The 23502-nt window shown below is 41.0% G+C and overlaps 1 protein-coding gene and 1 long non-coding RNA gene across 2 annotated transcripts; both read left to right on the top strand.

Annotated features, from left to right (window-relative positions):
• The first annotated feature begins 1422 nt into the window (after window positions 1-1422).
• On the top strand, window positions 1423-5592 carry LOC121910591. The gene is made up of 3 exons (XR_006099682.1): window positions 1423-1454; window positions 5125-5278; window positions 5552-5592. It is a non-coding gene; the product is annotated as an uncharacterized LOC121910591 (long non-coding RNA).
• Window positions 5593-8207: 2615 nt separating this feature from the next.
• Window positions 8208-22818, top strand: LOC121910432 (NLR family CARD domain-containing protein 3-like; the record flags this gene model as incomplete). Its single annotated transcript, XM_042431657.1, has 7 exons — window positions 8208-8297; window positions 8459-8684; window positions 8855-10658; window positions 10766-10939; window positions 11911-12084; window positions 21231-21277; window positions 21410-22818. Coding segments are annotated over 7 exons (3081 nt in total), but the record flags the coding sequence as incomplete, so codon positions are not given.
• Between the last annotated feature and the right edge of the window lie 684 nt (window positions 22819-23502).

Raw genomic sequence — 23502 nt, 5'->3', positions numbered from 1 at the left:
ATGTAGATGATACACATACCTGGATATGGATCTATTAATATTATTTCTTATTATTTCTGGGCCTTTAAAGCCTTTCTCAGTGAGATTTAGGACGATATGCAATAAAGGACCCCAGCCGGACTTAAACCGGAGATGCTGTGCTTCATGGTCAGCGCCTTAAACCACTAGACCTCCACTACACCTCACATTTAAAACGTTCACATTCAAAATAAGCTCTGTCCCCCTAAAACCTGATGGTATAGTTGCAAAATATCAATTATTACCTGAAAGTATCCAAAAGTTGTTTAAAATGAGAGAAAGTCGATGTGATCTGAGAGGAATTTACATGTTTAAGTAAAGATGAGTGAGGACTGATGTAATAAATCATTGTATTTCAGTCAAAGGTGTGAATTTATGAACAGTGTTTCTGACAGGAAGGGAGTTTAGAGATGGGTCGAGTCCAAGAGTTGAGTCCAGATTATGGTACATAATTCATTGAACCTGGAGCTCTGCAGCTTCTTCATCACTGCCCTCATGTTCTTCACTTAGTCTGGTATACCTGGTTCTACTGCGATTTGTATCCATTTCCTGGAGCTTCTGTTTGAACCATTCCAGGAATTCATCCCGTTTTATGGAAACTTTCACTGGAAACGTCTGAACCTTGTAGAACCTGTCAGTGGTGTAGGGCCCTGTTGCACTAGCTGTGATCATCTCATCTATTTTATTCAGCAGGTCTTTTCTCATTGAAAACATTATACACATATTTTGGTGTATAATGTAATAATTCAAAAAATTCTGGCACATTCAGGCACAGTTATTTTCTGCTTCAAACACTGGAAAGGAAAATACCACATTTAAAACATGTTCTGCAAAAGGTGCTATAAAATCTACATATTATGCATATGCATTATATGCATAATATAATGTACCTGATGCCTTCAGTATTTGAAGAGCCAGCTTTTTCATCTCATGTGCCATTTCCTTTTTTTCAATCATTTTTTGAATATATTTTGTTGTATATTTTCAATGGTCCTTTATTGTGAAATTCACCAGTGAAATGTTCTGGAAGTTGTTGTGCAGCTAGCTGGGGTCCTGTAGGATGTAGAGAAGTGGAATCATTGATTGGAAACAGGAAGTTTCCTTTTTTTTTGAAATTTTGAATATATTTTTGTGTATAATACAATCAAAATCTCTCTCTATGTCTCTCTCTCTCTATGTCTTTCTCTCTCTCTCTCTCTATGTCTTTCTCTCTCTCTCTCTCTATGTCTCTCTCTATGTCTCTCTCTGTCTCTCTCTCTATGTCTCTCTATGTCTCTCTCTCTCTCTCTCTCTGTGTGTCTCTCTCTCTCTGTCTCTCTCTATGTCTCTCTCTCTCTATGTCTCTCTCGCTCTCTCTCTCTCTCTGTTATTTCCTGTTGAAGTTTAGTTTCTCTTTCTGTTCTCGTCGTGTCGCAGCTTCTTTTCTTCTTCTAAAGGTATTTATTGTGACTTTATTGTGTTTATATTGTGACAGTTTTCACTGTTTGACTCTTGAATGACTCTTTGTTCATCTTGTTAGTTTAGTTCCAGTAGAAACAGCAGAAATCTGTAGTTCAGAACTCTACTAACAGTCAACACAAATCAACATGCTGGAAGTTTTCCTCCATTTTAGGTTCACTGTTCAAAGTAGTGATGGGCGGACCGATTCTTTTCACAGTATCGGTTCCTTCCAGTTGATACATGTAAATATATCGAACCTTTGGAGTTTTGATACTTTTTGCAAAATGTGCCGTCAGTTTCTCTGTGACACTCAGTTATAGTACAGACACATTCGACAACTGCAGTCAAGTCAGCCGCCACTCCGGAAATTACAGTCCAACTAGCCGCCACGTACTTTCCTACTGGTCCTTTATTGTTTAATTCCACAGTGAAATGTTCTGGAAGTTGTTGTGTTGTTGCTGTTTCAATCAAACTGTAATATTATCGGTCGACTGTACAGGAAATGACAGCGATGTTAAACCACATTTAGTCGACGGACCATCCTTGTCTTCCAAGTAGAAAAACTCATTACCGTAATAACGGAAGTGTGCGCGCAGTAGGAAATTACGTGGCGGCTGACTTGACTGCAGTCATTCGACAGCTCGTGCTGCCTGCCCCACAAAATTTCTCTTCAGTGCATTACCAGTCATCGTGTATAAGTTTACATTAATAAAGATAAAATATTAATTTCAATGCATTGATTCAGCATCCCACTTGTATGTAGGTAGGCTATATAAGCTCAATACGATGTGACAGAAATGTGATGTGTCACTGACCAACGATCAGTCGGTGTTTTTGAGGGGCGGGTAGCAGAGAGAGCAGCAGGTGGTTCAGTCTCGTTCAGTGAGTAGCTGCCAGGCTGTCTGGACTCGAGTCATTCACTGACGTCCCCGTTGGAGGCGGTGATTCCCGCTCATTCATTGATGTTCATTCATGTTTAGAGCGACTGCACCACCGTAGCAGGCAGGCAGTGTGAGCAGGACCCTACGATAACAGTGATGGGTGTGGGCGGTATGAGTGGGAAAAGTCCGGGATTCATGAGCACTCGCTACGTTTGACACTAAAAAGATTCGTTTGTTCATATTTGCTCATCACTAGTTCAAAGTGTCCAATAACAGCTGACAGTACTGAGTCAGTGTTCACAGATCAATAACTTACATTTGTCCAACAACCTGCTCTGTCTGTATTAGTGACAGCTTCAAGTTCAAATAACTTGATTTATTTACAAGAAGAAGAAACACAGAGAACATGTGGGTCACATGCTGAGTAAAAATAGAGTTACAGTCCATAAAAAGTACAAACATAGAAGTAAAAACAGGTAAAAATATCTTAATATACAACATACAGAGTGTGTGTGGCAGTGGTGGAGGAAGGGGTTAAATCTGGCGGGAGCTTTCAGACTCTGTGTGAGGCTGATAGATGTGTAATGTAGCTCCTTTCCTCTGACTTTAATGAACAGCTGTGGCTGTCACACAGCAGCAGCATCCATACCAGTGTCTCCAGACTGGGAGACAGCGGTAACTTCATCAACTATTTAAATCTTCTGATGAGATGTTGAGATCTCACGATAGAATTATTAACTTAAAGGCTTTTCTGTACAGAAAACAGGTGACCTGTTACACACAGATTCAGAGTTTATACAGTGAAATCATTGGCAGCAAAGCGGCCGTGCTCAGGATGAGTCCAGATGTGACACCAGTAGAGATTTATGTTGCTTTGTTGAATACTGGTGGAAGTGTTTCCCCTGGGTTGACTGGTTTGGTCTGGCGGGGTGAAGAACATTTCTCTGTTCTCTGTTTCTGTGTTCAGTGTCTTCAGGTTAGGCTAACCCATTGTTGCTAACTGTGGAGCTAACCCCCTTCACTTTTCCAGCAGTTGGGGAAATAACAGACGTGACTTTTCTTGGTCTTGACAAGCTGCAGCATTTATTAACTGACTCACTGTAGTCTGTTCTGTACATTTACTGACACACTGACAACTTCCTGCTCGCTCTGATGAAGCTTCACTCAGTCGCTGCACAAACATTACGCACTGCCCTGTTGCCCTGCGTGTATTTCACAGCATCAGAGACAATAATGCAGGTCTTAATGAATGTTACCCCTGTGCCACACATTGTTCCACGTCTGCACTATTTTCACACTAATTCCAACAGTCAACCTTTCACTGTCTGTTGTTACTCTGAAAAATTACCTGCATATAACATGTAATATGTGCATCAATAATAATAAATGAGACTCAAATAAATACACAGCTGACACTGAGTGTTAAAGGCTCAATGTATGATGCTGCTGCTTTTCATAAATGAATGAAATAGATTATTAATAATATGCTGTTTAGTTGTGTTTAATGTTGAGCAGTAAAAGTAAACCATGTTTTAATAGATGTTCTGCAGTGAATTTATTGTTCATCAAACAGTAAAATGTGCTGCAGTTATATTAGGAACACTGTCACTAGCTAGCAAGTCAACAACAGCTCACCAACCTGACAGATACACATTTTATCAGCTTTCAACACGTCACTAACTGCACTTAAACACAGTCATGTGATTATGTTCTGACAGTTTGACATCAAATGAACTCAAACGGTTTCAAACAGTCTTGAGTTTGTTTGTGTAAAACATTTTATTCATTGTCAGAGAAGTTTAGTGTCAGTATGAAGGGTCGCCCCATTCACTCACCTTTAAACTGGTGCATGTTTTAATAACCAGTATCATGCTGGTAGTGAGGGAGACTTTGTTTCACAGGTGGTATGGTTAGTGATTAACAGCTAATAAAAGTCATTAAATAATATTCTCTGGAATCTTTCTAAACTATATCACAGACAAACTGTTGAAAACATCTTTTCATTGATGATATTCAGTATTTTAACCAAGCTAAGAGCTGCAGCAATAGAAACTAAAGTTTATGTTGCTGCCAAACCTTCATTCAGTATCTTTATACTATATCAATATAAAATCAATGTCACATTATATAAACTACAAAGTGAATCACTGTCATCAAAACACAGTAAACTCTGTTTGTGGAATAATGACGGAGTTTAAACTACAATGTGATGCCTCATCACAGGAAGATCTTTGTTCTGCTGTACAGAACTGCATTTAGTGTTGAGTCAGACAGATTGTTCTCTCTTATTCTGCCTGTTTTAATCTTTACTGTACATGATGATGATGATGATGATGATGATGATGATGATGATGCTCCATTAATTCAACCATAAATCATGGAAACGTCTGTACTTTGATCCTTATAATCTAACACTGATTGACAGACAACATTCCCACAAGATCAAATAGAATATAACACAGCTGTAGCAACTATAACAGAACCATAAATAAAGATGAATGTAAATAAAAATATGATGCATTGATGCTCTGAAATACAAACATTCATGTGATCTTGTGGCTCCTTCTAATCTCCTCGGGGATAAAAGAGAGAGAACACGTTTAGTGTCTGACAAACTTCACAAGTTTTGTCTCCACTGATATTTGTGAAAATTGTTGCATCAGTATCTTTATGTATATTCACTAAATCATCAGTTGAAATACATGTCAGGCCTCTGAGTGTGATATGCTGCTTAACTGTTATTAATCAATAAAGTGTCATTCAGTACAATCTCTAATTAAAACAGCAAGAAGTACAAATGACTCCATAGAAAACCAGAGTCCTCAGACTGATGATGAAGGACTGATGAAGGAGAATCAGCAGCAGTTTCTCTCTCTGTGTTTCCTCTGCAGGTGAAGCTACAAAGACTCTGTGACTGGATGTGGATCTGAATTCACCTGGTGAGTATTTTTATTTCTTCTGCCACACAGCTGACTCCACCAGCAGCTCATCTCCATTAAATGTGCTCTATAGTGGTAAATGAAAAGCCAACAGAGAACTGGAACCTTCTGAAAGTAAAACATGAAACATTAAACCTCAGTGGAAATAAAGAATAATGTCTTACTTTGCTGCCATCTGGTGGTTGAATCAAGAATGACGCCGTTGTAACTGCAGTGCTGGTGTGATGTGCAGCTTGTTGTAGTGAATGAGCTTGTTGTTGTGTTTGTGTGAAGGTGTTTCTCTGCTATGGATCAGTGTGAGGACAGAGAGGAGGGAGTCCCTCCCTCTAAAAGCTCTCTGTGTGGGGAACATGACAGCCAGACCAAAGCTCAGAGGTGAGATGAGGATCTCTAACTGTCCATCACTGTTCTCCACTCACATCACTCCACCATCATTATTCACACTCAAAGCTCTGTGTGTGTTGTGTTGAAGAACAAATAAGCAGCACAGACCAGACTCTGCTGGACCTGGGCCTGGACCTGGGCCTGGGCCTGGACCTGGACCTGGACCTGAACCCAGCTGTGTGTCCATGAAGAGTGACCAGTCCATGGGGGATCCTGTAAATTTTAAACCTGGACAACCTGCTGATGGAAGGTCAGAATGTAAAGCTGCAAAGACTGAACAGACTTTTCATTTCTATCCAACATGCACATTTATCAGAGCTGTTGTTGTTTCAGGATCCAGCAGCAGAGACCAGACTCTCCTGGACCTGAACCCAGCTGTCTGTCCTTTAAGAGCGACTGGTCGAAGGAGGATTTCATTCATTTTAAAGGACGTCCATCTGCTGATCAGATGTAAGCTGTAACTGACAGTAAACGTCGGGTTATGCTAGAAAAGAACTGGTTTGTATGACGTGTTGTCCAACCACGTCAGTGAAAAGCCGGCTGTCATGGAGAGGGAAGAGACGTGATAATCATTTAAATATGGAGATAACAGATCACATGTTCAGACAGTCTCTCCTGGAAGACATTCATGGTGTTGCACTCGCTTGTTCATATGTAAAGTGACATGATATGATTTATTTATACATTACAGACATAAAAAACATGTTAAAGTGAAAACACTTATTTCCAACATGGACCCAAGATGTTAAAAGACAAAACACAAGACATACAACATAAAACTAAATCACCACAAATTAAATAAAATAATAAACGCCCACATCAAAACACAAAGTACAACAAAGACAATTTGATGGCTGAAGTAAAAATGGAATTGCAGATTTCATTATAAACCTGTGACCATGTTCCATAAATAAGTCCTGACCTGACTTCTATAAGCTCCTCTCATTTTTAACAGCTGGATGTGTAACAGGAGGCTGTTCCACAACATGGCAGCAGCTTAAAAAAAGGAACTTCTGGCTACATTATTCACTGGAGGGACTTTATATGAGCACACACTGGCCCTGGTGTTATAGCCATGCTGAGTATGTTCCATTGTTATCTGTGAAGTATTGAGGAGCAAACCCATTGATAATGTTGAACATATGATGCAGCCTCTGTTGTTCTACTCTGAGCTGTACTGGCAGCAGTCCTACACTTCTGAATTCATCACCAACATGAGTTAAAGAGGATACATTTAATAAATACTGAATAATATTATTTGGCATCACCTGCAGTTTGTTCCTAAATGTAGATGTCAAACCACTGAACCAATCGGAACAGACAGAATCAAACTGACGCTGTACCAATGAGGACATGAGAAGTTTCTCAACAGAAAAGTCCAAAAGAGTCTTAGTCTGTGAAATTTGCTGCCACTCTTACATAATATTTTATCAACAACAGATTCACAGGACAGTGACTGGTCCAATATTATTCCTAAATATGAGACAAAATAAAAATAAAAATTTCAGTTCCATTACAAAAGATTTTCAGTGTATTTGTTCTTGACGTCTTTGTTGCAAACAGGATTGACTGGGTTTTATCCAAATGTATTGAAAGCTTGTTATCTATGAGCCACTCTCTCACACTTTCTGATTCATTACTAAGAGTTGTGCATTTCACTGACATCATTCCCAGATACCAGTAATGCAGAATCATCAGCATACAGCAGCAGCTTGCATGTCACAGCAGCTGTTGTATCATTTATATACATAAGAAATAAAAGAGGCCCTAAAATAGAACCGTGCAGCACCACACATGTAATATCCTGAGGTTCTGATAGAACCACTTCAACATCACAGACTTGAGTTCTTCCTGTAATGTAAGAAATAAACCATTTTACAGCAGTATGTCCAAACACCATGCACTGTAACTTTGACAACAGTACAGAATGATTCACTGTGTCAAAAGCTTTCTGCAAGTCAGCATAATTTCCTCCATCAAGGTTTTGTCTAATAAAATCAAACAAATGAATAAGACAGGTGTCAGTAGAGTCTGCTGCTGTAAAGCCAGACTGAAGCTCATACATCATATTGTATCTGACTAAATACTCCTCAACCTGCTCAAACACAAGACGTTCAAAAACCTCAGACATGACACCTGCCGACTTTCTCACTTTCTCACCTAAATGTAATTTTCATACTGGGAGCTGCCCAGATCAACCAGTCTGATACAAGCAGACGCTGAGCAGCTCCACTGGAGCAGCTGGAGGTTGTAGCTGCCTTGCTCCAGGGCACTTCGGCAGTGTACAGTGAGGGAGGGAGAGCTGTATGGAGGGTTGTTCAGAGCTGTTGGGACTAAACCAAACTGACTGATGAAGCAAAACACTGAGCTGAAAGCTACAAACAGAGTGAGCTGTTGATTCTCAGTGGGATCAGCAGGACTAGTAAAGCTTTACCACTACAGGGAGTCATCTGATTCTCTGTTCACATCCAAATATCACTTGATGGACCTTTAGCTTGTGTTTGTCTCTGTGTGGACAGACATAATGTGAGCTCATTCTTCATGATTCCTCCACAGAGTGGACCAGGAGAGCTCAGAGGTTCCCAGTGGTCAGTCTGCCCAGCAGCATCAAACACACCTGGACTCCATATTTATGGTCTGTACATGTACAACAACTACTTTTATATCTATTGTGTTCACAATCATCTCCATGCTGCACTTTGTAGACCAGTGGATTGTCAGTCTGTCCAACATGGATCTGATGTTTGCTTGATGATGTTAGTTTGATTGTGTGATTCATATAGTATTCTGTTCCAGCTGCTGGAGGAGAACATCATCACCTTTGTGAAGAATGAGCTGAAGAAGATGCAGAAGGTTCTGAGTCCAGATTACCCAGAATGCTTAGAGAGTCAGAGGGAGGATGAGGAGGTGTTGGGTGGTGAGGAGGAAGAGCAGAAGAGGAGCAGAGAGGCATTTCTGAAGATCACACTGCACTTCCTGAGGAGAATGAAGCAGGAGGAGCTGGCGGACCGTCTGCAGAGCAGTAAGAGGATTTCTATAAAGATTTAACATGATGGATAAATGAGACATTTACTGATGTCTCAACAGATGGAAGAAAATATGTTTTATTCACTCATTCTTTGAGGGAATGAAATGTTTAAATATTTGCTTCATACTTCATTCATTGATCCTATTTCTTGTGTGTTCATTCAGGGAATCGTGCTGGCAGGTGTCAACGTAAACTCAAGTCTAACCTGAAGAAGAGGTTCCAGTGTGTGTTTGAGGGGATCGCTAAAGCCGGAAACTCAACCCTTCTGAATCAGATCTACACAGAGCTCTACATCACAGAGGGAGGGACTGCAGAGGTCAATAATGAACATGAGGTCAGACAGATTGAAACAGCATCCAGGAAACCAGACAGACCAGAAACAACAATCAGACAAGAAGACATCTTTAAAGCCTCACCTGGAAGAGATGAACCAATCAGAACAGTGATAACAAAGGGAGTGGCTGGCATTGGGAAAACAGTCTTAACACAGAAGTTCACTCTGGACTGGGCTGAAGACAAAGCCAACAAGGACATACAGTTCATATTTCCATTCACTTTCAGAGAGCTGAATGTGCTGAAAGAGGAAAAGTACAGCTTGGTGGAACTTGTTCATCACTTCTTTACTGAAACCAAAAAAGCAGGAATCTGCAGGTTTGAAGAGTTCCAGGTTGTGTTCATCTTTGATGGTCTGGATGAGTGTCGACTTCCTCTGGACTTCCACAACACTAAGATCCTGACTGATGTTATAGAGTCCACCTCAGTGGATGTGCTGCTGACAAACCTCATCAGGGGGAAACTGCTTCCCTCTGCTCGCCTCTGGATAACCACACGACCTGCAGCAGCCAATCAGATCCCTCCTGAGTGTGTCGGCATGGTGACAGAGGTCAGAGGGTTCACTGATCCACAGAAGGAGGAGTACTTCAAGAAGAGATTCAAAGATGAGAAGCAGGCCAGCACAATCATCTCTCACATCAAGACATCACGAAGCCTCCACATCATGTGCCACATCCCAGTCTTCTGCTGGATCACTGCTACAGTTCTGGAGGATCTGTTGAAAAGCAGAGAGAGAGGAGAGGTGCCCAAGACCCTGACTGAGATGTACATCCATTTCCTGGTGGTTCAGTCCAAGCTGAAGAATGTCAAGTATGATGGAGGAGCTGAGACAGATCCACACTGGAATAAAAAGAGCAGGAAGATGATTGAGTCTCTGGGAAAACTGGCTTTTCAGCAGCTGCAGAAAGGCAACCTGATCTTCTATGAATCAGACCTGAGAGAGTGTGGCATCGATATCAGAGCAGCCTCAGTGTGCTCAGGAGTGTTCACACAGGTCTTTAAAGAGGAAAGAGGGCTGTACCAGGACAAGGTGTTCTGCTTCGTCCATCTGAGCGTTCAGGAGTTTCTGGCTGCTCTTCATGTCCATCTGACATGTATCAAGTCTGGAGTCAATCTGCTGGCAGAACAACAAACAACATCCTGGTGGCCTAAAGTCTTTAAACAAAAACCTGAACCAACATGTTTCTACCAGAGTGCTGTGGATGAGGCCTTAAAGAGTCCAAATGGACACCTGGACTTGTTCCTCCGCTTCCTCCTGGGTCTTTCACTGCAGACCAATCAGACTCTCCTCAGTGGTCTGCTGACACAGACAGGAAGTAGCTCAATGACCCATAAGGAAACAGTCAAGTACATCAAGAAGAAGATCAGTGAGGATCTGTCTGCAGAGAGAAGCATCAATCTGTTCCACTGTCTGAATGAACTTAATGATCATTCTTTAGTGGAGGTGATCCAACAGTCCCTGAGTTCAGGAAGTCTCTCCACAGATAAACTGTCTCCTGCTCAGTGGTCAGCTCTGGTCTTCATCTTACTTTCATCAGAAAAAGATCTGGACGTGTTTGACCTGAAGAAATACTCTGCTTCAGAGGAGGCTCTTCTGAGGCTGCTGCCAGTGGTCAAAGCCTCCAACAAAGCTCTGTAAGTGCACAGATAGTTATTTATTGATTGATTTATTGATTTATTGAAAAGATATTCAAGATGGGAGAGAATACGTTTTTAAGTATTTTTCTATATTTGTTCTCCAGACTAAGTGGTTGTAACCTCTCAGAGAGAAGCTGTGCAGCTCTGTCCTCAGTTCTCAGCTCCCAGTCCTCCCGTCTGAAAGTGCTAGAACTGAGTAACAACAACCTGCAAAGTTCAGGAGTGAAGCTGCTGTCTGCTGGACTGGAGAGTCCACACTGTGCACTGGAAACTCTCAGGTCAGGATTCATCAACCTGCACAACTGATCACCATTTAAACTGTGATTTATATGAGTTGATAAACACCTGGACATTTTCTCTACTCAAATTATTTTCAGACCAGTTGTGTGTTTAGACCCTGTGAATAACTTTCTACTAATATATTTCCATTTGTTTTGTTCTGTCTCCGCTGTTGGAACCTGAAATACCAGAGAGGAGTTTTAGATTCAAAAACTGAATGAAGAACTGTGTAATTGGCCCAAAGTAAAACACATACAGACAGTAATTCAGTGATCAGTGTTTTGGTAACAGTTATAGTTTCTTTTAATTTCAGAGCAGTATCTGTGCTGGGATGATAGTGATTTTTAGTCACAATGGTGATATGACAGTGCACCCCAGCTGTTATGTGGTTAACCACCATTTAATTCTTCTTTTGTTTCAAACAACCTTAAAACTCATGATTACTGAAACTGTGTGAAGTAGAGTCAGTGACTGAGAGTGAAGGAGTCAGAAATGTTTGCTTGTTTTTAAGTTTATTTCCACAACCTTCAGTCCTTATATGCCACATTAGTTTGGATTCTGTTCTGTATTCAACTGTGAGCATCTGAGATGGAGTCATTTACCTCTGTGACGTGTGGGAGGTTTGATCTTCTTACAAAATTTAGTCAGAGCTGTCACCTGCAGCTCTTCATCTTATCAGCTCACTAGCTGCTTCTTCTTTTACTATTCTTTTATTTAGACCTATTTTTAGCAGTGAAGAGGTAGCAGTCGCTAACATCATGTTTACTAAGGTTACAGGAAGCTGGAACTGCCTCACAATACAAACCTTACTGTGGTTTGCCATTTGAATTTAGAGTTGTGACTGAAAGTATTAAGTTTAACTTTAAAGATTAGAGAAATACATTGATAATGAAAGTAATAAACACACTACTTTCCAGTGCTGCAGTGACCTCAGATCATGTGACACGTGTGTTGTTTTGTGTGTCTGCAGCCTGTCAGGATGTCTGATCACAGAGGAAGGCTGTGATTCTCTGGCCTCAGCTCTGAGCTCCAACCCCTCCCATCTGAGAGAGCTAGAGCTGAGCTACAATCATTTAGGAGACTCGGGAGAGAAGCTGCTCTCTGCTGGACTGGAGGATCCACACTGGAGACTGGACACTCTCAGGTATGGACAGACAGGTTCACACTCTCAGATACAGACCAACTCACTCTCATGGCAATTCGTGCAACAGTCATGTAATTCAATCTATCTATTCGTGTACATTGACACACTTTTTCCATTTATTTCGTGACAATCAGCAGGATTTTCAAACTAATGTATTTCAGGTGGAAGTAGGTTTTGTTCCTGCAGCACATTTTTTTCTGTCAGTTGGGACTCGGGAGCTCAGAGGCTGTATTGTTTTTTCTCATATGCTATTCATTTTTAAACTATAACTGCTTCATCACTCAACCATCACTCGCATATGAACTTAAGTGACATCCCATTCTTAATCCATAGGGTTCAATATGACATTGGTCCACCCTTTGCAGCTATAACAGCTTCAACTCTTCTGGGAAGGCTTTCCACAAGGTTTAGCAGTGTGTTTATGGGAATTTTTGACCATTCTTCCAGAAGTGCATTTGTGAGGTCACACACTGATGTTGGACGAGGAGGCCTGGCTTTCAGTCTCTGCTCTAATTCATCCCAAAGGTGTTCTATTGGGTTGAGGTCAGGACTCTGTGCAGGCCAGTCAAGTTCATCCACACCAAACTCTCTCATCCATGTCTTTATGGACCTTGCTTTGTGCACTGGTGCACAGTCATGTTGGAACAGGAAGGGGCCATCCCCAAACTGTTCCCACAAAGTTGGGAGCATGGAATTGTCCAAAATCTCTTGGTATGCTGAAGCATTCAGAGTTCCTTTCACTGAAACTGAGGGGCCAAGCCCAGCTCCTCAAAAACAAACTTTACACTTGGCACAATGCAGTCAGACAAGTACCGTTCTCCTGGCAACCGCCAAACCCAGACTCGTCCATCAGATCGCCAGATGGTGAAGCGCGATTCGTCATTCCAGAGAACACATCTCCACTGTTCTAGAGTCCAGTGGCGGCGTGCTTTACACCACTGCATCCGACACTGATGTATGGCTTGGATGTAGCTGTCCCGGCCATGGAAACCCATTCCATGAAGCTCTCTACGCACTGTTCTTGAGCTAATCAGAAGGCCACATGAAGTTTGGAGGTCTGTAGCGATTGACTCTGCTGAAAGTTGACGACCTCTGAGCACTATGCGCCTCAGCATCCGCTGACCCCACTCCGTCATTTTACGTGGCCTACCACTTTGTGGCTTAGTTGCTGTCATTCCCAATCGCTTCCACTTTGTTATAATACCACTGACAGTTGTCTGTGGAATATTTAGGAGTGGGGAAATTTCCTGACTGGACTTGTTGCACAGGTGGCATCCTATCACAGTATCCCGCTGGAATTCACTGAGCTCCTGAGAGCGACCCATTCTTTCACAAATGTTTGTAGAAACAGTCTGCATGCCTTGGTGCTTGATTTTATACACCTGTGGCCATGGAAGTGAAATAAACCATTACCAAATGTAATTATCATTTATAAAATATTTATTCTCTATTTGTTGCAAAAAATCCATTATTGAAATTCTGATTAAAATGCTTCAACAGTGACACCTGCAGGGCAGGAGGAGAAAGAGCAGTGTGTGTGAGGTGGTGGTGGGGAGCAGTGGGGGGGGGGGGGGGGGGTGGAGGGCAGAGGAGGACGGGCTCCTGCTGTCCCCCTCAGGGTGGATCTCTTACATCAATTTAAAGTACTTAATTTTTTTTATGCTAATCTATGATTGGCCAAGACACGTAAAATGACGTTCCAAGGGAGGACGTCCTCCCTAACCAATCAACAACCAGAATACAATATTGACATCACTTTGGTCCAATGATAGTTTCCAGATTTCATCTTCAGTTCTCTACAACTGTAACGTACATGAGTGTGATGAACTGATAAGAGAAGAAGAGCAGTAAGATATAGATAAATTGATAGAGTAGCATATTAGAAAATAAATTATAACTTGCAAATTACAAACTATATTTTTAAACGCATCAGTAAAACATTACATCTCATTTAGGCCCTTTCAACAACCAAATTACCCTCAGCGGGACTACGGTGACGTGCTGCTGCTCTGAAGTGAACTCCACCCAACAACAATAGAAAGTTAACAACATAATTTAAATGAAACAACCAGGAGAGTTAGCTTGTTTGTCATTGATGCTAATGATATCAGACTGGTTAACCAGCAGCCACAAAGTTCTGTTAACTAACAAACAAGATGACCAACAGCCACAAATGGATGTTATGACATGAATACTTCATCTCCATGATAGAAAGAAGAAGACGTCAGATAACGTGAGTCAGATACAGCTTCTCTCTCTCTGTCTCTTTGGTTGCTAATTTCATCTCTGATGGTTAAATGTCTCTGTGTGGCTGTTGTGTGAATTTATCTCCTTAACCAGAATGCTGCAGAGATCATATAATGTGTTGTAGGTAGTTTGCTTGTTGAAGTTACAGTGAGCTGTCTGGACTCACTCATTCATGTGGAATTGATCCAGTTTTTAATTGAGTGGTTGTTCAGTCACCTGTTGATGTTGTGTGATTAGTGAATGAGTGTGCAGGAGGTCTGGCTGCTTGTTGTGACAGTTTCTTCAGCTGGTTTTTAAGCTGAGTCGTATATTGAGTAATAAGCTTAAAGTAACTAGAATAACAAGTGTTAACATTTCAGCTTTGTAGACTATATTTTATATGTGATGCATATAGATCAGAGTGTGTAAGTCATGTATTTGATACATGCATTAATACTTTCTGATGTGAACCTACACTTTTAGATCTGTGAATGTTTTTAGTGTTCAGTCTTTCTAGTATTCAGCACTGATCTGTTCCTGTATCACATTATAAACTTTGTGGTACTTTATATATTTCTGTATACTAAGAAAATACACAGGAAACACGTGTAAATCATGTGATATGTGTGATATGTTTCTGATGAGAACATAAATCTGTTGTCACAATAGAACAATACTATAAATTTGAGTTTAACTTTGTTGGTAAAATGACACATTGTGAACCACTGCACGGCTAAAATGAGCTCTTCTTTGTTTAGAAACAATATGTATATGCTAAATGTCTTTAAAGAAGCAGCCTTTTCACCACTCAGGGCTTTTTGTTTTTGAAAGCAAATTGTTTTATTGGCATATAAAACTGTCCCCCACCCCTCTGATTTCATCAGCTGGGGAACAATGATATAGTTTGATGTGGTTTGTTGTGAGATTTCATGTTGGTTTTTCTCCTGTCCTCCCCAATATTTTGAGTCACCAGCCGCCACTGATATAACTATATATATATTATATATGTTCAGACGTGGCGCTAGAGTAAATCAATAGGACGGGCATTTGATTTTCATGAGGGGGCACAATGCATTGTATATTTGTTTAACCTGTTATCAAACAAGTTGAACACAGCTTTGGACGGAGGATACACAGACCCCCGGTCCTTGTGAAAGAAAACTGAATAGTAGGTTATCATTTTATAAATCTTTTGTTTATATGTTGCAAATGTTGTTAAACTAAGAGGTTAGTGGTTGTTGTCAACTGAATGTGATGTAATGTCATTGTCATTTTGGTATACATGCTGGTGAATAAATCCTGCTCCTAGTCTAGTTGAACTCTTGAACTTGTTTCTATCTGAGGGCTGCTTGCTGACCTCTGGGGTTAGCTAGAGATATCTTTGTCTTAAGCCTGCTGTTTTAGAGACTGTGTGGATCATGAGGTATCTAGACAAGCTAAAGTTGAAGGATGTCCATGTTTGAAGTTATTGATTGACCATGAGGTCTCTGTTAGATCGTATGACCATACTTGTTTGTCAGAAGGTGTAACAGTTTGTGGAAGTGTCTATTAGGGACCAGACTGTTTTAGCTTTCATTCTGGAGAGGTATAAAGCTGTCTGGTTTGGGTTAACAATCTTTAGAGAAAGGGCCGGCTGAACAACATGCTTTCTCTCCAAAAATACAAGATGATTGTATTTTTGTTTGTGTTTGGACAATTGTATAATTGTTACTGATGGTGTGATGGATTGTACAGCGTCTACAACTGCGTCAACAAGTAACAATGTTTAATGCTTTCTTTATGTCTCTGTGTGGTTCTTGAGCAACGATAAAACATTTCCACAACATCCTCCCGCCAGTTAAAAAGGAACAAATTTAGTCTTTGCAAACAGAAATGATGTCTGTGTTAATTTGCATATAGAGCGAAGAAGTGAGATCCGAATAACAAGTGGTCACTCAAGACGGATGTTAATACCAGGTGTAAACAGACGTACTTGGAGCTGTCCACTTGTGATCGGATCACCTGAGACGGATGTTAATACCAGGTGTAAACAGACGTACTTGGAGCTGTCCACTTGTGATCGGATCACCTGAGACGGATGTTAATACCAGGTGTAAACAGACGTACTTGGAGCTGTCCACTTGTGATCGGATCACCTGAGACGGATGTTAATACCAGGTGTAAACAGGGACTAAGATGCAAGGAAAAGAAGCAAGTGAGGGAAACGTGGATGCAATTTAAGAGACTTGAGATGCAACCAAGGAAACAAAGCGAGGAGAGAGGAAACGAGAACATTTGTTTTTAGAGACATGAGACGTCCTTTCCTCTGAAGTGTCACATGAAGCGACGTCCGTTTCTGATGACGGCGGCAGCTGATCACAGCTGATCAGCTGTCAGTCAGTTTTAACAGCTGTAGAAACTTCTGATTAATATTAATAAATGTTCACAGTTATCACTGCAGCAGCTGTTTCCTCTCTGCAGCTGTTACCTGTTTAACAAACATAAATAACAACCTGCATTCTGCATTTATACTGTGTCCTGCTCAGAGGCACAGGAACCATTTCTACTCACAGAATGCGTTTATATTATTTATTGATTATTTGCATCTGTATTGTTTGATATTCTGATAGTGAATTCATTATTTAATAACCCAGAATATGATCAGAGTGTCTTTTGAACACTGGAAAATATGTATTTGGCTAAATGTTTCAGGGAAAATGGAAATGATGTAACTCATATCAAACCCGACGCTCAGGAATTTTCAGCCTCACATGTGACTGAATGTAAATGAGGATAAATGATGTAAAATATAAATGTGTTGAACTGTTATTATGGATCAAATTAAAGTCAGGGAGAGTCTGTCTGTCAGCAAGAAACAGTTTAATGGAGGAAATAACATCATGAAAAGACAAATCTTTCTAATAAGAGACTTGAGATGTATGTGGGTGCTTTTCATTAAGCTAACTCTATGCTTCCTCGCGTCCTCTCTCCTCCGTGACCCGGAAATCGATCTCTCTTCGCCATCATGGAGGATCTTCCGATCCCTTAAATGCACCTGGAGGAGACGAGGAGCGAGGAGAGAGGAGGCTCCTGGAGGAGCTTAGAGCCAGGAAACACAGGTGTATCCTAGTGGAAGTGTTTTAACGGACGGCAACACCCCTTTGATCCAAAGTGTGTATTGATTGGTCAGCTGATCTGACGGGACAGTAAACAGTCGGCTGTTGTTGTAATACAGCAGATCAGGAAACTACCTGTGGAGAAGGAATGAAAGCACAACAGCAGCTGATCATAGCCTATTTATTTATAAAATAAAGATGACTGAATCATGAATCAATCATTAAAACTTTCTACTATTTCTCTTCATGAGGCAAAAGGCTTCTCCTTTCTTCTTCTGTGTTTCAGAGCGTCTCAGCTCCTTCAGGAAAACATGACGTCACACAGCTGCGTCTCCTATAAAACCATCCTGAGCCTGAAAAGCACGTCAGACTTTCACAAACTAAATAAGCAACATTTTATTTCAACATATTCTGCAGGCTGCAGCTGTTTCTATTGTTCCTTTATGTGGGTTCTGTTCTTTCAGTAATTAACAGGTTTAAATTGTCTGTTTGTGTCTCATTCTGTGACAGACAGACGCTGCTATAGATCTATAATCAAATGATTAAACACTGGAGCAGTTATCAGCTGTTAATGTTTTCAGGAGAGAAAGTAACATGTAGATTCCAACATGTGGCCAGTTTATCCCAGTAACTCCAGTCTGTAAACCTGCTGGGATGTGTTGGGAGATGTTTGGACCAGCCGCTCATCTCAGCTGCTAGCAGCCCGACTCCTGAGATGATCGGCCGGTCAACATGTGGTCATCCCGGGGAGAACATGATCCATGAACTGATCTGCAGCTCTTTGCTGATTCACCGCTGGCTCTAATGTCTCCGCAGCATTTAGATATATGATATAATTCCTTCTGGAAGATAAATGTTGGTCTCACACATGAAATCTAACAATTGTAGCTGCAACATTAGTTTGTCTGAATGTAAAGTGAAGTTTCATGTTTTTACTGGACAGAACAGCAGCGCTGCCTCTGGAGCTCCACATGTACACATATCACCACATTTACACACATATACATGGATTCAAATGAACAGATTCATTTCATTTATTTTATTAAGCTACATAACAGTTTAGATTTTTATTATAGCTACATTACAGACTGAATAACATCATTTACTGCATCTCTCTGTCAGTGAGGTTTTTGTTTTGTGAGATAAAAAGTGTTAGTGGAGCTTTGAGTTGAGATTATTTTGTCACAGTACAGTCAGGTAGGTGTGTTGAAGCTGAGCTGCTGCTGTTCCAGCTGCAGAATGATCTACTGCGTCCTCTCGTCCTCACAAGTTTGTACTACTGAGTCCAACTTGCCAAGTCTGAACTAGCAAGTACACAAGTCCCAACTTGGTGTATTTGGTATTGAGAATATATCAAGTACGTCATATATAAGATATATGCACATATTTTTCCAGCTGGCTGAGGAGACTATTATGCATGCAAGCATAGATTGTACTAAATATGATCAATAAAGACAATATATGAAGGAAGAACTCAGGAAGACTGGACTTCAGGAGCTCAGTGTTAAAACTTTAATGAACCTGCCAAGTGGGTGCAGCAGTAGTTTTCTTTGAGCTTATTGGACAGACAGGATTAATGTGTAGGATTTAATCTCTGGTCCACACCCCGGAGCAGAAGGTGGCGGTAATGCACCTAATACGCTGGTTGACAACCGCCGTTATAAACTAGAAACAAGAAGATTTTTTTTTTCCAAACAGAGTGATACCTCCTGTCAGCCGAGGGGTTTCCTATCTGTGCAGCCGAACACAGCAGCTCCTCCGCGGACTGTTTCACCCTGACGGTCCCGGTGTTTCCTCCGCAGGCTGCACTTCACTCAGCTGCCCGACAGACCCGCTGCTTCTTCCCGCTTTAACCTGAATAACAAACCGGGGCTCGGTGCTCCGGTTGGATCCACATGGAGAGCCGAGGCTAACGTTAGCTGAGAGGCTAGCGGAGCGTTAGCCGCAGCATGTTAGCTAGCACAGCCAGCTAGCACAGCCAGCTAGCCTCAGAGAAACAGAGAAACAGAGAGAGTAGTTGGCAGTTACACGTTTCTTTTGGCATTAAGTGCATTTAGAGGCTAAATGATTTAGCAGCAAGATGGACGGTGGATAAAGAGGAAGGGTGGAGCAGAGAGAGAGAAAGAAGGGTAAACTAACGTGCTAGCTAGCTAACGTAGCTAATGTTACTGATGCGTCATCATCGTCTCGTCAATGCTAAAGCTAATTAGCATATGTAGTCTAGTTAATGTGGTCAATACTATTATAAAATTCATGTGTTTTGGTGAAAGTTTCAGTGAGTGAGTTCATACTTTGAGCTGATAATTTAAAATGATTGAGACAACACAACGTCTTCTGTCACTATTCAGGCTGCTGTCATTTGTTGGAACTTAAAGATGTGTGTTATTTAATGTTTGTGTTGGTTAAAGGACTATTTGAACCTTTGATGGGTAACTGTTAGTGTATATCAGTAAACTGAGGAGGGTGTTGTGCTCTTGCTTGTTTCTTTTTGAAGGTGTAGAGAGCAGCGTTGGTGCCACAGTAGTAGTAGTGTCGTCTCCCTCCTTAATGATATGTACCTTTGGTTTTATTTCAGCTTCATAACACTACATTGTACTAAGCAGCTGTTGGCTCATTAGTTTGTTATTCACATGCACTAAAATTCAGCAGAATGCAGGAAATCAAGTCTTTGTAAGTAAAGTTTTCCTAGTGGGGACCCCCAGACCCCCCGCTGATAAACTGGTCTGACTGGAGCTATATTTCCCAGCCTGAATGATTTTCCCAGTCCGGCCCTGCTGTATAATGTTATACTGAATATAGTTTATGTCACAGCTTTAGCGTCTTCACCATAGTAACGGTGGCTGAGGATCATGGGTAGGCTAATGTAGCCGCTTCCGCTATCATCCAAAACTGACAAGAAAACTTGGTCACAACCTTTCATGTTGTTGAGTTATCAAGGACGCCTTCATGTTTTATGTTGAGAAATGTTAAAGATATTAAAATCAACAGTGAGGAAAATACTCATACGCAGCGCGTCCTCTCCGGTCCCACCAGACTGCTAATATTAGAATAAAAACATGAAAACAAGGATCAAATCTCTTGATTAAATGTTGAGTGATGTAGCGGTTATAGTTTAAAAATGAAGAACAAATGAGAAAAAACAATCCAGCCTCTGAGCTCCCGAGTCCCAACTGACAGAAAAAAACCTGCTGCAGGAACGAAACCTGCTTCCACCTGAAATACATTAGTTTGAAAATCCTGCTGACTGTCACCAAAAAAAAGGAAAAATCGTGTCAATGAACACGAAGAGATTAAATTTAGTGAATATTTCACTGATTACTGTGAGACTGAGACAGACAGGTGGACACTCTCAGGTGTGGACAGACAGGTGGACAGTAAATCAGCTCAAACTCTTGAGACTGCAGCTGATTGTCAGCTGTAACCATCATGCAGGAATGTTCCACCTGTGTGAGAGGAAATAACTTGTCAGTCGTCCAAAGATTGTTGAGGAAAGACAAACAGAAACAGGCGGTTTATCATTTTCATGTTAGTGTGAATCAGTTTAAACAGTCCTGTCATCTGTTCACAATACAAACTGCTGAGTCTGACAAGAAAAAGTCTCATTGTTGACATGATTTGACTTTGAGACGCCTGTTTCTGATTTGCTGAATGTAGCTGCTGTCGATAGTCGTCGTGCGACGTGATGTGATGGACGGTTGTGTTGCCTAGCAACAGCAAAGCGGCTCAGTGTGATGAGGATCAGAGCTGCTTTTTCTAGAGTGATGTCATGTCCATGTTTGCATGCTGAAAGAGAACATGCTGCTCTGACCCCCCTCCTCCTTTCAGGCTGCAGCCTGCTGGAGTCCGATACTTGACACCAGGTCTGAGGAAGTGTAAGTGTGTTTTTCATTTCATTCATCAAAACAAAGCTCATTCACATCCTACTGAGGATGAAGATGATGTCATCATCAAACAGATGATAGATCAATAACTGCAGCTGTATTGTGTCTCGTTCTCTCCATCAGATTTCTGTCGACTCACACTGGATCCAAACACAGTAAACAGAAAACTCAAACTGTCTGACAACAACAGGAAGGTGATATATGTGAGGGAGGATCAGTCATATCCTGATCATCCAGACAGATTTGATGTCTGGCCTCAGCTGCTGTGTAGAAATGATCTGACTGGTCGCTGTTACTGGGAGGTCGAGTGGAGAGGAGACGTTAATATATCAGTGAGTTACAGAGGAACCAGCAGGAAAGGAAACAGTTATGACTGCTGGTTTGGATGGAATGATCAGTCCTGGAGTCTGAACTGCTCTGATGTTGGTCGTTACTCTGTCCATCACAATAACAGAGAAACATCCATCTCCTCCTCCATCTCCTCTTCCTCCTCCTCCTCCTCCTCTGTCTCTAACAGAGTAGCAGTGTATGTGGACTGTCCTGCTGGCACTCTGTCCTTCTACAGAGTCTCCTCTGACACACTGATCCACCTCCACACCTTCAACACCACATTCACTCAGCCTCTGTGTGCTGGGTTTGGGTTCTGGTCTAACTGGCCTGGTTCCTCAGTGTCTCTGTGTGGTCTGTAGGAGGAAGAGTCTCCTCCTGTTAGAGAAACTTTCTCACTGCTGACCAGATAGTTCAGTCTGTACAGGATCACACACAGCTGATGGTATTTAGTACCAACATGATCTCTCACTGCTTGTAAATGTAAACATGGTTTCCACATGATTGACAGTTTGTTTGTAAAATGAATCAAATGATAAACTGAGTCCAGTTGTTGTTGTTTTCTGTTGTTAGTGTATTAGAAAGGCTTGAACTGTAATGGGATAATGGGAATGGGATCTTCACAATGTTTAGTTGTAGTTCTTCTAGTAGTTTCATAGTAACTGTGTTACCTGATTCCTTCACTTATTTAGAGATCACATGACAAATGATGGTCAGAACAACAGGCCTCCTATTGGCTGGTTAAATGAACACCTCTAATGGTGAAGGCTGAGGCTCAGCAGCTGGAGTGTGGCTGCTTTTATGCTGCGTTCATATCATATTGGAATGATGCTAATTATGAGATTCTGACTTGTAAATAGAATTCAGGTCAACATTCAAGTGGTAATTATGAAGTGGAAAAGCTGAAAGCTCTGATATTTACTGGATATGCTGGATTATTGTCAATAACAGTATTTTTGAGCCTCATTCCACCAACTTTGTAATCATGCAGCCGTCTTGATTTGTTGTGTGACATGAACGCTGGCGAGTTGTAAACATGGGAATCTTTCCCGCCTCTACCATCCATCCCATATGATGTGAACACAGCATTAGAGATGAGAAGTCCAGGAGCTGTTGTGTGTTTCTGACATACAGGAAGTATTTAGTTTTTCTCTGGAGTGTTTATTTAGTTCCTGTGTAGAGAATAAAGTTCATGATGATCAGTAGCTGATGTTAGTTTTCTCCATTTATTTTTGTGTGTGTGCATGTTAATTCATATCTAATTTCATATAGTAGATTGAAGGTATTTGACAGTTTCAGGACTGTTTAAAGTGTCAGTTTAATGTGTTTAGCTCACATTCAGTCTGACAGCTGTTGTTCAACATCAGACACACATTATTATTCCAAGCAGAGTATTTTTATATTCTTAAAACATGTGCGGAGGATCTTTAAAGTTCAGACAGTCTGTGACGACACAACTGACGTCAGTTAAAGTCCGTTTTGATTTTTTACATCCGCTGTCAAACTTTTTTGGCTTTTTTTGGTCAGAGCGACTCAAAAATGATGAGTTCTGATGGTGTTTATTGATCAGATTGATGGATTGGATTCATGTTCTACAGACACACTGTGAGATACATAATCAAAGTCTAAAAATACATCAAAGGAACTTTACAACATATCTGATATACTGTGTAAACTTTGTAAATGTGCATCACATAAGATAGATGATGTGGTTCAGTCAAACTGCTGATGTGAGAGTGGAAGAACAAACTGGTTTTAATGGTTTTAATGGTGACACGCTGTAAAGAGAGTTTGATTTCTGATGGTGAATGAAAAGACTTCATATAAATTTGTTTAATAAGTATGTATTTGAACACTGGTGGAGTTTATTGATCCACTGGATGTGATTA

This window comes from Thunnus maccoyii, chromosome 13 (assembly GCF_910596095.1).
Source record: "Thunnus maccoyii chromosome 13, fThuMac1.1, whole genome shotgun sequence".
NCBI classification, from domain to species: domain Eukaryota; kingdom Metazoa; phylum Chordata; class Actinopteri; order Scombriformes; family Scombridae; genus Thunnus; species Thunnus maccoyii.
Note: the sequence above shows the minus strand (reverse complement) of the source record. Positions and strands in the feature narration are given on the sequence as shown.